We start from the raw sequence: 13,932 nt of genomic DNA, 5'->3' as shown, positions 1-13,932 counted from the left end.
TTCATCTTTGGACCAGAAGCAAGCAAGAGGTGGAATACCACAAAGAGAAAGTGTACCCCATAAAAAAGTAGTTCTTGTGATTGGAATGTATTTTCTTAAACCGCCCATAAGAACCATATTTTGACTTTTATCTGGTGAATACCCAACAAGAGGTTCCATTGAATGAATAACGGATCCAGATCCCAAGAACAATAAAGCTTTTGAATAAGCATGAGTGATCAAATGGAATAAAGCAGCTTGATAAGAACCTATACCTAGAGCTAACATCATATAACCCAATTGAGACATTGTAGAATAGGCTAAGCTTCTTTTAATATCTCTCTGAGCAAGAGCTAAAGTAGCTCCTAAGAATAGTGTTATTGTACCTACTAAAGAAATAAAACTCATTATCAAAGGTAAAGATATGAAAAGAGGAAGAAGTCGAGCTAGAAGAAAAATTCCCGCAGCAACCATAGTTGCTGCGTGTATAAGAGCCGAAATAGGAGTGGGTCCTTCCATAGCATCGGGTAACCATACGTGAAGAGGGAATTGTGCGGATTTCGCAACTGCACCAAGGAATAATAAAAAAGCACACAAAGTAGTAAGTAAAGAGTTAATTCCATTATTAGGAATCCAGTTATTAGCGATTTGGAACAAATCCCTAAACTCTAAACTACCTGTTATCCAAAAAAAACCTAAAATTCCTAATAATAGACCAAAATCCCCTACACGATTAGTTACAAAAGCTTTTTGACAAGCACTCGCTGCGATTGGTCGTGTAAACCAAAAGCCTATCAATAAATAAGAACACATTCCCACGAGTTCCCAAAAAAAATAAATTTGTATCAAATTGGAGCTAGTAACCAATCCCAACATAGAAGTATTGAAAAAACTTATATAAACAAAAAATCTCAAATATCCTTCATCGTGAGACATATAACCATCACTATAAATAAGAACCAGGATTCCTACAGTAGTAATTAGTATTAACATAATAGAAGTAAGTGGGTCAATCAAGTATCCAAATTCTAAAGAAAAATCATTATTGACGGTCCAAGACCATAGATATTGATAGATAGAACTTCCATTTATTTGTTGAATAGACAGTTGAACTGAGAATACCATAGCTATACTTAAGAGTAAAACACTAGGAAAAGCCCATATGCGACGAAGATTTTTTGTTGCTGTCGGAATAAGAATAAGGCCAAATCCCATTGACATAATAACTGGAAGTGGGAGAAGAGGGATTACCCATGCATATTGATATGTATGTTCCATAAGAAAAGAAATTGCGATTTTTACTTCAATTTTTCTATAAAATTGTTTCCGATTCACCAAACCAACTCTTATCTCTTTCTGAAAGAATAAATAAAAAGAATAAGAAAAAATACTGGAATTCTTCATTTTTTAAAAATTTATCTCATTGAAATAATAAAAAATGAAGAATGGGTTTAGTTGGTTAAATTCAAAAAGTTAATCAAATAACTTCGTTACCTAGTTATTATCTAAATAAAGATATTTACAAAAAAAAAAAAAGGAATCGTTTTACTTTTTACTTTCTATTCATTTTTATATTTCTTTAAAACAAAGATGAAACAGCTCTCTTGTTCCATAACTGATTGAGTGAATTCCAATGAAAATCTATGTTTATAAGAAATTATCGAATAGTCCTTATGACTATAAATTACCTAAGTTTTAGAATGTCTTGTTTAAGAGACTCAGTATTTTTTGTTTTGATTAGAATTCCTTTCCTTTATGGAATACAATACAATATCATTCTGAGCTTAATTAACTATTTGAATTTTCCCTTCTTTTTATCCCCCCGGGGGATAGGCTTCCATACCATATATCTATATATGGAGTATACTTGATATATAAATAGATATAAATGGGAAACCCTTCTATATATTCTATATTATTAAAACAAAGTATAAAATATATACAGAAAAAATGTTTAAAAATTCTTGTCTTATCCGCATTAGACAAAATGAAGTAAAAAATAATTCACAATTTCAGTATCTTTCAGTATCTAAGTATAAATACTAATAAAAACAAGAAAGAAGGATTGATTTGCAGCAATAGATGTCTTTCACATACAACTAGAAAAAAGTAATTTCCTTTTTGAATGGCAGTTCCAAAAAAACGTACTTCAATGTCAAAAAAGCGTATTCGTAAAAATATTTGGAAGAAAAAGACTTATTTTTCCATAGTACAATCTTATTCTTTAGTAAAATCAAGATCATTTTCCAGTGGTAATGAGCATCCAAAACCAAAGGGTTTTTCTGGGCAACAAACAAACAAATAATAAGATTTTGGAATAATATGAATTGATTTTTCAAAAAAGAATTCCAATTATTTAATAATTTGGATTCTTCTTTGAATGTACTTTTATGTGTCGAATTACTTCGGTACAATATTCTTATAACAAACCCCTCTTATATATACAATAAAAAAAAGTTTTGTTTGGTATACTGTGTGCTAAGTATTCTTTTCCTATCAATGAACTTTTCATAATTTTCATAATAGAATGCTCATATTTTATTATGAAAATTATGAAAAGTGGAGTATTCTTACAATAGGACTTACAACTTCCACCTATCTTATCCAAAATCATAAGGTTAGTAAATCTTATTAATAAGAGCATAAAGACTTTCATTCTAGAAATTTTTCAAAAATCCAAAAAGCCTTTTCTATTTATCCATTTTAATTTCATCATTAAATAGAAACCCTTTTGGATTTTTTTCATTGTATTGAAAGAATTTTCAAAATTTAAACGATAAATTAATTAGAAAAAATTAGTTCTATATCTATAATTGCAAGTTAGAAAAAAGAAGTTCCAACTCTTTCAACCAGTGTTTCTATTGGGCAAAGCAAGAGTTTATTGTAAAAAAAAAATGGAAACGATACTACCAAACGAAGTCCATTTTAATGAAAACTCTAATGTTCCTAAATTTTATGGACTTTCCCAATATCGACGATTCCCGAGATAATAGCTATTATTCTTTTAAGTTACCTATTATTTGAAGTTAGCCGCCATGGTGAAATTGGTAGACACGCTGCTCTTAGGAAGCAGTGCTCAAGCATCTCGGTTCGAATCCGAGTGGCGGCATTCTTGAAAAGGAATACAATAGATTAGAAATCAATTCGAAATTTACAATTTTGTAATGGGACCTTCCCCTTATGCTATTTGCAACTTTAGAACATATACTAACTCATATCTCTTTCTCAACGATTTCAATTGTGATTACGATTCATTTGATAACCTTATTAGTTCGTGAACTTGGGAGATTACGTGATTCGTCAGAAAAAGGAATGATAGTTACTTTTTTCTCTATAACAGGATTCTTAGTTTCTCGTTGGGTTTCTTCGGGACATTTTCCATTAAGTAATTTATATGAGTCATTGATCTTCCTTTCATGGGCTCTGTATATTCTTCATACCATTCCTAAAATACAGAACTCTAAAAATGATTTAAGCACAATAACTACGCCAAGTACTATTTTAACGCAAGGCTTTGCCACGTCGGGTCTTTTAACTGAAATGCATCAATCCACGATACTAGTACCTGCTCTACAATCTCAGTGGTTAATGATGCATGTCAGTATGATGTTATTAAGTTATGCAACTCTTTTGTGCGGATCCTTATTATCTGCCGCTATTCTAATCATTAGATTTCGAAATAATTTCCATTTCTTTTCTAAAAAGAAAAAAAATGTTTTAAATAAAACATTTTTCTTTAGTGAGATTGCATTTTTTTATGCAAAAAGAAGTGCTTTAAAAAGCGCCCCTGTCCCTTCATTTCCAAATTATTACAAATATCAATTAACGGAGCGTTTGGATTCTTGGAGTTATCGTATCATTAGCCTAGGATTTACCCTTTTAACCATAGGTATTCTTTGTGGAGCAGTATGGGCTAATGAGGCCTGGGGATCCTATTGGAATTGGGATCCTAAGGAAACTTGGGCATTTATTACTTGGACCATATTCGCAATTTATTTACATAGTAGAACAAATCCAAATTGGAAGGGTACGAATTCTGCACTTATAGCTTCGATAGGATTTCTTATAATTTGGATTTGTTATTTTGGTATCAATCTATTAGGAATAGGTTTACATAGTTATGGTTCGTTTACATTAACACCTAAATGATTACATAAAAAAAAACGTTCATGAAATGAACGTTTTTACTTTTATATTTTATTTGAGAACCCCTTGAGCGCCTTCTCAAAGGGTTCTCAAAAATTCGAGATAGATCTAATTATACTTTTTTACTTATTTCTGCATTAATAGAGCAGACTAGTAAAAAAAACCAAACCTATTTAGGATAATAATTGGATAAGAGAGCCTCTACCCTGTCAACGGATAGGGAGAGAACAAAATCTGGATAAATACCAATTCCTATTACTGGTAAAAAGATACAGATTAAAATAAAGAGTTCTCGTGGTCCAGAATCCACAAAATTTGCGTTTGGAACATTAAATAGCTTGTATCCATAGAACATCTGGCGTAACATAGATAATAAATAAATAGGAGTTAATATCATTCCAATTGCCATTACAAAAGTAATTAGTGCTTTTGGCATTAACAAAAATTTTGGACTAGTAATTAGTCCAAAAAATACTACTAATTCTGCGACAAAACCACTCATTCCTGGTAAGGCAAGAGAAGCCATTGAAAAGCTACTAAACATGGTAAAAATTTTAGGCATTGGGATAGATATTCCTCCCAGTTCTTCGAGATAAACAAGACGCATTCTATCAGAAGCGGTTCCTGCCAAGAAAAAAAGTGTAGCACCAATAAATCCATGGGATAATATTTGTAAAATAGCTCCATTGAGTCCAATGTTGGTTATGGAACCAATTCCTATAATTATGAAACCCATGTGAGATACAGAGGAATAAGCTATTCTTTTTTTGAAATTTCGTTGACCAAGAGAAGTTGAAGCTGCATAGATTATTTGGATAGCTCCTATTATTACTAACCAGGGCGAAAATAGATAATGAGCATGAGGTAACAATTCCATGTTGATCCGAATCAATCCATATGCTCCCATCTTTAATAATATTCCCGCTAAAAGCATACATGTACTATAATGTGCTTCCCCATGGGTATCTGGTAACCACGTATGTAGGGGTATAATCGGCAATTTGACAGCATAAGCAATAAGGAAGCCAAAATATAAAAGTATTTCCAAGGTTGCGGGGTATGATTGATTAATTAATCTTTCCAAATCTAATCCTGGTTCGTTGGAACCGTATAAGCCCATACCCAGAACTCCGATTAAGAAAAAAATAGAACCGCCTGCAGTATACAAAATAAACTTTGTAGCTGAATATAGACGCCTCTTTCCCCCCCACATGGATAAAAGTAAGTAAACAGGAATTAATTCTAACTCCCACATGATAAAAAAAAGTAAAAGGTCTCGCGAAGAAAATAATCCTATTTGACCACTATACATTGCGAGCATCAGGAAATAGAATAATCGCGAATTCCGTGTAATTGGCCAAGCTGCTAAAGTAGCTAAAGTAGTGATAAATCCTGTCAATAAAATGGATCCTAATGAAAGTCCATCGATTCCCAATCTCCAATGGAAATCGAAGACATCTATCCATTTATAATCCTCCTTTAATTGAATTAAGGGATCCTCCAGTTGGAAATGATAACAGAACGCATAAGTCATTAGAAGGAATTCTAATAAACAAATAGATATAGTATACCACCTAACGATTTTGTTTCCCTTATGAGGTAAAAAGAAAATTAATGAACCGGCAAATATCGGCAAAACAACAAGTATTGTTAACCAAGGAAAATAACTCATGATAAAGTGATAAAGACAAGATACGTTTTGACCAGAAAAGCCCGTGCTCGATTATTTCGAGCACAGGCTTCTTCGGTAAAGAGGAATCAGACGATTCAAATGAAGTTTTTTGTTTTTGTAACGTATCAATAAGATAGAGCCATGCTACGGGTTGTTTCAGGCCCTAAATAAACGCGGACACTTAAAAAATCTGTCGGGCAGGCAGATTCACATCTCTTACAACCCACACAATCTTCGGTTCTCGGCGCGGAAGCAATTTGCTTGGCTTTACATCCATCCCAGGGTATCATTTCTAATACATCTGTTGGACAAGCTCGTACACATTGAGTGCATCCTATACATGTATCATAAATTTTTACGGAATGTGACATTGGATCTATAAATTTTTCTTTTCAACATAAAATTTTTCGATCTGGTAAAAAGAAAATTAGTACTATATGAGTCATATGTATTGTAGACACCAGACGAAGCAATGGTTTATCCAAACTTCAAAATTAAAAATCTATTTTTTAATCCGTTTGTGAGAAAGCGTGAAAAGAGCCAAGAGACTTGAATTTTGGACTTCAACAATAAGAAAGAATTTTACAAATTGTACAGACGATTTCGAATTAGCCAATTTATTTTATTGGCTATCGTCTTTTCAATATAAATTATTGCAATTTGAATATTGCAATATCAATGAATTACAAATACAAAAATTCATTTAAGTGAAAAAGAATACTATGCAATAACCTACTTACTAAAAAAAAAAGGATATTCTCAAATAATACTAAGAAAATAGTATGGATTTCTATATTATTTTAATATGTGCGCCTTTGTTTAGAGGATTTTATGTCTAATTATTAAAAAGTCTAATTATTCAATAAATTAGATTGATTGATACGAGTGGATTTCCTATTACGATGGATGGAAGAAAGAATGGATAGTCCAATAGCGGCTTCAGCAGCGGCAAGGGCTATAACAAAAATGGCGAAAATATCTCCTTTTAATTGGCGACTATCAAATAGATCAGAAAATGTTACGAGATTTAGATTAATTGAATTCAGTATAAGTTCAAGACATATTAGAGCTCTAACCATGTTTCGGCTTGTGATCAATCCATAGATACCAATCGAAAATAAATAGACACTCAAAAAAAGTACATGCTCAAACATCATTAACTAACTCCTTATCAATCTCGATTCATTTCAATATGAGGGCAAAGAATTGAACCGATTCAATTAATTACAATAGAACAATTACACAACAAAAGAGAAAAGAAAGGAGGTATTTGTTGGCAGTAGATGGGTTTTACTAAATCAAAATTGTGATTCTTTAGTTATTTATTTTAGATTTGCAATTCTTATAATTTTTACTTTTTCTAAGTTTTCTTATTGCCGAGCCATAGTAATTGCACCTATTAAAGAAACTAGAAGAATTATGGAAATGAGTTCAAACGGAAGATAAAAATCGGTTGCTAAATGAATTCCAATTTGTTGAACATTATTTATGAGACCCTGTTCTACTATTTGGTTTGATCTTGTAGTCCAAAGAATTCCATACCATGACGTATCTGGGATAGTAGTCATTAGTGAAAAAACAAAAGTTATACAAACGAGTGAAGTGAACCCATCTCCAATAGTCCAATAATTCTTATCTTTAGACCATTCTGAGCCATTTACGAACATTACAGCGAATATGATCAAGACATTTATGGCTCCCACATAAATAAGAAGTTGTGCGACAGCTACAAAGTAGGAATTTAATAAAAAATAGAATAAGGATATACAAACAAGAACTAATCCCAGCGAAAAGGCAGAATAAATGGGGTTGGTAAGTAATACTACTCCTAGACCCCCTAGTAGAAGAATAAATCCCCCAAATAGCATAAGAATCTCATGTATTGGTCCAGGTAAATCCATTATGGATAAAAAGAAATTAATAGTATAAAATTTTTCATGAACTGACTAAAACTAAAGGATTCGAGGAAGGAAAAAGGGATTAGGGTATTTTTTGTGTATAAACTGTATAGTTATAAACTATATTATATCATCAAAATCTAGTCTGATTTAAAATAAGAAAAAATTTCCAATAAGCAGTAGTTATTCGTTTTTCTTTATAGTTTAATAAAGAATTAGTAGATTTTTATAACAAAAAGACAAAATCAAAGTTTAGTAATCAGTAATCGTTCTTGAATTCGAAGATTTTTCTTCGTTTATTTTACTTTCAGACGAATTCCTAATTGTTTGAATTGTGTAATCTCCCATTATGGAGATTGGTAACCGACTTAAAGCAATTTGATTGTAATTCAATTCATGACGATCATAGGTAGAAAGTTCATATTCTTCAGTCATTGATAAACAGCTTGTTGGACAGTACTCAACACAATTGCCACAAAATATACAAACTCCGAAATCAATACTATAATTAAGCAATTGTTTTCTTTTTATATCCTTTTCAAATCTCCAATCCACAACGGGTAGATCTATCGGACATACGCGAACACATACTTCACAAGCAATACATTTATCAAATTCAAAGTGGATTCGCCCTCGGAAACGCTCTGGTGTAATTGATTTTTCATAAGGGTAGTGAATCGTTATAGGTAAACGATTTGTGTGGGATAAGGTAGTTATGAAACTTTGACCTATGTACCTTGTAGCACGTATTGTTTGTTGACCATAACTCATGAACCCAGTTACCATAGGGAACATATTCATTCTAAATATCTATGAAAAAGATATGTTTCTTTCTCTTGTTTGGGAGAGCTTTTGTGTTGAAAATATTCTTACTATCTATTATTGTATTATCTTATTTATAGTGAAACAAGTTGAGAAGAGGTTGTTAATAATAGATTGCCCAGGGAAATAGGTAAAAGAAATTTCCATCCAAGATTTAATAACTGATCCATTCTCATCCTTGGTAAAGTCCATCTTATTGTGATAGAAATGAAGAGAAATAAATAAGCTTTAGTTAATGTAATAAATATACCCATTGTCATTTCCAAAATTCCAACTGCTTTATTCATTTGGAAAAAATCAAAAAAGGATATATAGGGAATAGAGAAATTCCACCCGCCCAAGTAGAGAACTGTTACAAATAAAGAAGAAACTAATAAATTTAGGTAAGAAACAAGATAAAATAAACCATATTTGATACCGGAATATTCAGTTTGGTAACCTGCTACTAATTCTTCCTCTGCTTCTGGTAAATCAAAGGGTAATCTTTCACATTCTGCCAAAGAAGAAATTAAAAAAACCAGAAAGCCTATAGGCTGACGCCAAATATTCCATCCAAAAAAACCATATTTTGACTGTGCTTCAACTATATCAACTGTACTTGAACTGTTAGATAATCATAGTCGATGATAACATCACAGTTCCCACCGCTATTTCAAAACCGTACATGAAACCTTAGCTTCATACGGCTTCTCTATGATCAGAAAAAGGAAAGGACTGTTTTGTTCTGTTCCTAGCCCCTGGGGCATAGATAGAATTAGGTAAAATAAAATAGATTTGAAAGTCCTAAATTAGACCAAAGGAATTCCGTCTGCTAGAATAAGAAAAAGCGCTTCTGAATTGATCTCATCCTTTATAATATATTCCAAATTTTTCTTTGTTCAGTAATAACTTAATCTTGGAATAAAACACTTGGTACTTGTTTTGTTATAGGAATTCAATTAATAAATGGAAAGAGTGGAGTATTAGTTCATGAGCAATTCTGCATGAATAGAGGAAGGAAATAATGCAAATTTTTTCTAGTGCACTCCATATCTTTTTTACTATTCTTCTTTCCCCCGGGAAGGGGGTATTTAAAAAGAAAAAATGGATAAAGGGTTAATTCGTTCTTGATAGCCATTTCCTTAACAAGTGAATGGGAACATACTCTGGATCGGAATCCGAAGAAAGTACTACTTGATAATTTCTACAAATTGCAAGTCCTTATTATGATTCCTTTTACGGGAAAAAATCTCTAATGTTTTAGATTTTCCATTACTAATCCTTTATGTACTTTAGTGTTCCTAACCCTTCACTAACTTTTGGTGGATTCTTCTTATGAATTTTTAAGTTATAGTAATAACTAGGAGTATTCTAATAATGGAATTCCATATTGTGAATCCTTTATTCTTGCCCGCTTCAAGATATGATGAGTAATTAAAAAATATCAACCTTGGGATAAAGAGTTTACACTCTTTATGTTTACTTCCACTTTTTTCTTGTACGTAGAAAATGAGATTTTTTTCTTTTTACTACAAATTTAGAAGCTGTTTTATTTCACTCATATAGCTATCTAGTTTAACTTACCAACCCAAATACTAAATAAGAAAAGGAATATAAATAGTTAATGGATTTTATAGGAAAAAGATCCTATTTTAACGAATCACACGTAGAGATATTGCTAGCACACAAAAAGTTAATGGTATTTCATAACTAATGGATTGAGCAGCAGCTCGTAGACCGCCTGAAAAAGAATATTTATTATTTGAGCTATATCCTGCCATAAGAAGACCAATAGGAGCTATACTTGAAATGGCAATCCATAAAAAAACACCAATACTAAGATCGGCTAAAACAAAATGATATCCCAAAGGGATAACTAAAAAACTTAATAAAACTGATATGACTGCTATAGAAGGTCCAATGCTAAATAAAGAAATATCTCCTCGCGATGGCAGAATATCTTCTTTAAAAAGTAGTTTAGTCCCATCTGCTATAGCTTGAAGCAGGCCCAGGGGGCCAGCATATTCAGGACCAATACGTTGTTGTATCGACGCAGATATTTCTCTTTCTAACCACACAATTACGAGTACCTCTATTGTAATTCCTAAAAGGAGGGTCAAAATGGGTAGAATCGATATCAGTCCATAGACTTCTTTTAATAATTCCGATTTCGAAAAAGAATTGATAGTTTCTACCTCTACCCTATCTATTATCATTTCAACGATCAACTTCCCCCATAATGATATCTATACTACCTAATATCGTCATGATATCAGCCAATTTCATTTTTTTAACTAGTTGAGGAAGAATTTGCAAATTAATAAAACCGGGTGGACGGATTTTCCATCTCCAGGGAAAAAGGCTATCATCTCCTACTAGATAAATCCCTAATTCACCTTTTGGGGCTTCCACTCTTACATAAAGCTCTTGCCTTGACAATTCAAAATTGGGGGAAGGTTTTTTACCAAGAAATTTATACTCAAAATCATTCCATTCAGAATTCTTTTCTTTCTTAAAGCGTCGGACTTCTAAATTCTCATAAGGTCCTCCAGGAATTTTTTCTATAGCTTGTTGAATTATTTTGATGGATTCGCTCATTTCACCAACTCGTACTAAATAGCGAGCTAATGAATCGCCTTCTTTTTGCCATTGGACTTTCCAATCAAATTGGTTGTAAGACTCATAAGGATCCACTTTACGAAGATCCCATTGTATTCCAGAAGCTCGTAACATAGGTCCCGATAAGCCCCAATTTACTGCTTCTTCTCCGCTAATAAAACCTACTCCTTCAACTCGCTCTAAAAAAATGGGATTCTGTGTAATAAGTTGTTGATATTCAACAACTCCGCGTAAAAAATAATCACAGAAATCTAAACATTTATCGATCCATCCATAAGGTAGATCGGCGGCTACTCCTCCGATGCGGAAGTAATTGTGCATCATTCGCATACCTGTAGCAGCTTCAAATAGATCATATATTAATTCTCTCTCTCTAAAAATGTAGAAAAAAGGAGTCTGTGCGCCGAGATCCGCCATAAAAGGTCCAAGCCATAGCAAGTGAGAAGCTATACGGCTTAACTCTAACATAATTACCCTAATATAGCTGGCTCTTTGTGGTATTTGAATATTCTCCAAGAATTCTGGTGCATTTACTGTTATTGCTTCTGTAAACATAGTAGCTAAATAATCCCACCTTGTTACATAAGGTAAGTATTGTATAATCGTTCGGTTTTCCGCGATTTTTTCCATTCCTCTGTGTAAATACCCTAATATGGGTTCACAATCAATAACATCCTCACCATCAAGAGTAACGATCAGTCGAAGAACACCATGCATTGATGGGTGTTGAGGGCCCATATTGACTATCATGAGATCTTTTTTTGTAAGCGGTAGACTCATATCCTTTCTTCCTTAATTCATTATTCCATGAAAATGGATTATTCCATGAATTCCTCAAAGTGAGGCTCATCAAAATGAAAAATCTAAGACTACTATAAAGACTACTAAAAAAATAATAAAACAAGAAAAAAATTTGAAGGATTAAATTACTGCTCCCGAATATTCAACTGACCGATTAATTTCTTATAACGTACTCTATTTTTCTTTGCCAAATAAGCCAGCAAACGTCGACGTTTTCCCAAAAGTCTTCGTAGACCTCTTTCCGATGAAAAATCTTTTTTGTGTAATTCCAAATGTGAAGCAAGTCTCCGTATCTTATTGGTGAAACTGAATACTTGAAATTCAACAGAACCCCTGTTTTCTTCTTTTTCTTCTTTAACCATAAATCCTAAAATTTTTCTACCTCCTTTCTTTTTCATGTATTTTTCTGATCAGGAAAAATAAAAAATTATGTCAGTTATTTTGAAGTTATTCTAATCTCGTACACACACAAATTTGCAATTATTCATCTACTACTGGAATTTGGATTTTTTTTATCGATGCAAATTGGATTTGGATAGAAGGGTACATTCTTTCTACTATTTTAGATAGAAGAAATGTTTCTTCTATCTAAATATAGTAGAAAGAATTTTGCTGATTTATTTATTGCTATATGCAATTTATGGAATTGATACACCATTTAATTGATATCATTTAGCAAAATGAAACACAGCATAGGCATCCATCTTTTGGCTCGAGAATTTCACGGGATAGAGATATGGTATAAGAAATAGACTATTAAGTAACTCTAAATGAATTGTGGATACATCTGTATCCTTAACATACTGAAACGATTGCCATTATTCGTATCAAACCAATAGCGATTCATACAAGCTAAATCTTCTAATCAATGGTGGGCCAATAATGAATTTTTTTGCATATGTATTAAGACGCTTGGCCTGATTTCGAAATTGTCCAGAGTTTTATATGTTGTTTTCATTGCAAAATGATGGGTCTCCTTCCATAACTTTCCAATTACGAGTACGAGAATTGAAAGACATAAATATTCTAAATTCTCTACGGCGTCTAGTAGATAGATAGAATATTTTCAGGAACAAGAAAATCAGAAGAATCTTTCTCTCTATTCACTATCATTCCGCGTCTTCGACTTCTATTAGTTTCTTTTCTTCTTTAATGCAATAGCTATAGTTTGATATAAGAATCCATTTCTCAAAGTAATGGAAACCATTCTCTTATAGGAAATGGTTCGAAAATCGCTATTCCACCTTTTAGGTATCGTGAAAAGTGATACCTGTGAAGATCGTGCATTTCAGTCAAATTCAGATCCGTTTTTCGAGTCCATGATATAATATAACCAAATTGGATAGATCTTCCACCTGTTTAGCTAAGAAAGAATAGATACAGAGGTGGATAATAGATCGATATGAAGATCATGAGCTGCCCCATAATGAAACCGCCAGTAGTCGCAAATATCTCCTTCTTCCCTAATCCAAGATTGGAGAAAGAAGATCTAAGAGGGACCTATGGAGAATGTAGTCAGAAATCCATAATAGAGTCTGACCACAACGACCGAATTAATTATCCTCATCGAGAAACTTAGACTACTAAATAGAAAAGATTTGAAAATCATGGCATGGGTCTCCTTTTTTTCTTTCTTTAGAGTTTTCTATATGCACAATTTCTCGATGTTTCGATGAGAATTTCTTGACTTTCCATATATAGAAAGAGATAGACTATAAATGACATCTCTTATGTCAATAAGACCAAAGGGATGGATATTAAATGATAGGAAGTGCTAGGAAGTGAAATAGAATGAAATAGAGCCACTTTGGGCTTCCCTATGAAATGAGGCATGGAACGGAGCCACTACGAAGAAATTATGGGAGTTACGAAAGAAGCTTCGGACTCATATTGTTCATGGGTTGAGAGCGGGAGTTGAACTCTAGGAGGTCGAATCCCCCCTTGTTCCTCAGTAGCTCAGTGGTAGAGCGGTCGGCTGTTAACTGACTGGTCGTAGGTTCGAATCCTACTTGGGGA

At 32.8% G+C, this 13,932-nt stretch overlaps 2 protein-coding genes and 1 non-coding gene across 3 annotated transcripts in view; 1 reads left to right on the top strand and 2 right to left on the bottom strand.

Annotated features, from left to right (window-relative positions):
* Positions 1-3,008: 3,008 nt before the first annotated feature.
* Positions 3,009-3,088, top strand: TRNAL-UAG. Its single transcript has one exon. It is a non-coding gene; the product is annotated as a tRNA-Leu (tRNA).
* A 2,821-nt stretch (positions 3,089-5,909) lies between these two features.
* LOC123418536 (NAD(P)H-quinone oxidoreductase subunit 1, chloroplastic-like) overlaps positions 5,910-13,932 on the bottom strand; it is a 9,232-nt gene continuing 1,209 nt past the window's right edge. The window contains exons 1-2 of the mRNA XM_045107025.1: positions 11,690-13,932; positions 5,910-9,129 (exon numbers count right to left, since the gene is read on the bottom strand). The exon at positions 11,690-13,932 is cut by the window's right edge and continues 1,209 nt beyond it. Coding sequence (XP_044962960.1) covers positions 8,592-9,129; positions 11,690-11,895 — 744 coding nt within the window. The 5' untranslated portion in view covers positions 11,896-13,932 and the 3' untranslated portion in view covers positions 5,910-8,591. The remainder of the gene's footprint in view (positions 9,130-11,689) is intronic.
* Positions 10,020-11,696, bottom strand: LOC123418535 (NAD(P)H-quinone oxidoreductase subunit 1, chloroplastic). Its single transcript, XM_045107024.1, has one exon. The coding sequence runs from the start codon at positions 10,710-10,712 to the stop codon at positions 10,149-10,151; it is 564 nt and encodes a 187-aa protein (XP_044962959.1). The 5' UTR covers positions 10,713-11,696; the 3' UTR covers positions 10,020-10,148.

This window comes from Hordeum vulgare, unplaced genomic scaffold, assembly GCF_904849725.1.
Source record: "Hordeum vulgare subsp. vulgare unplaced genomic scaffold, MorexV3_pseudomolecules_assembly, whole genome shotgun sequence".
NCBI classification, from domain to species: domain Eukaryota; kingdom Viridiplantae; phylum Streptophyta; class Magnoliopsida; order Poales; family Poaceae; genus Hordeum; species Hordeum vulgare.
This window is presented reverse-complemented; position numbering and strand designations above follow the sequence as displayed.

Coding starts and splice junctions, on each gene's coding strand:
- LOC123418535 (XM_045107024.1), bottom strand. CDS start 10,712: ATGATAATAGATAGGGTAGAGGTAGAAACTATCAATTCTTTTTCGAAA.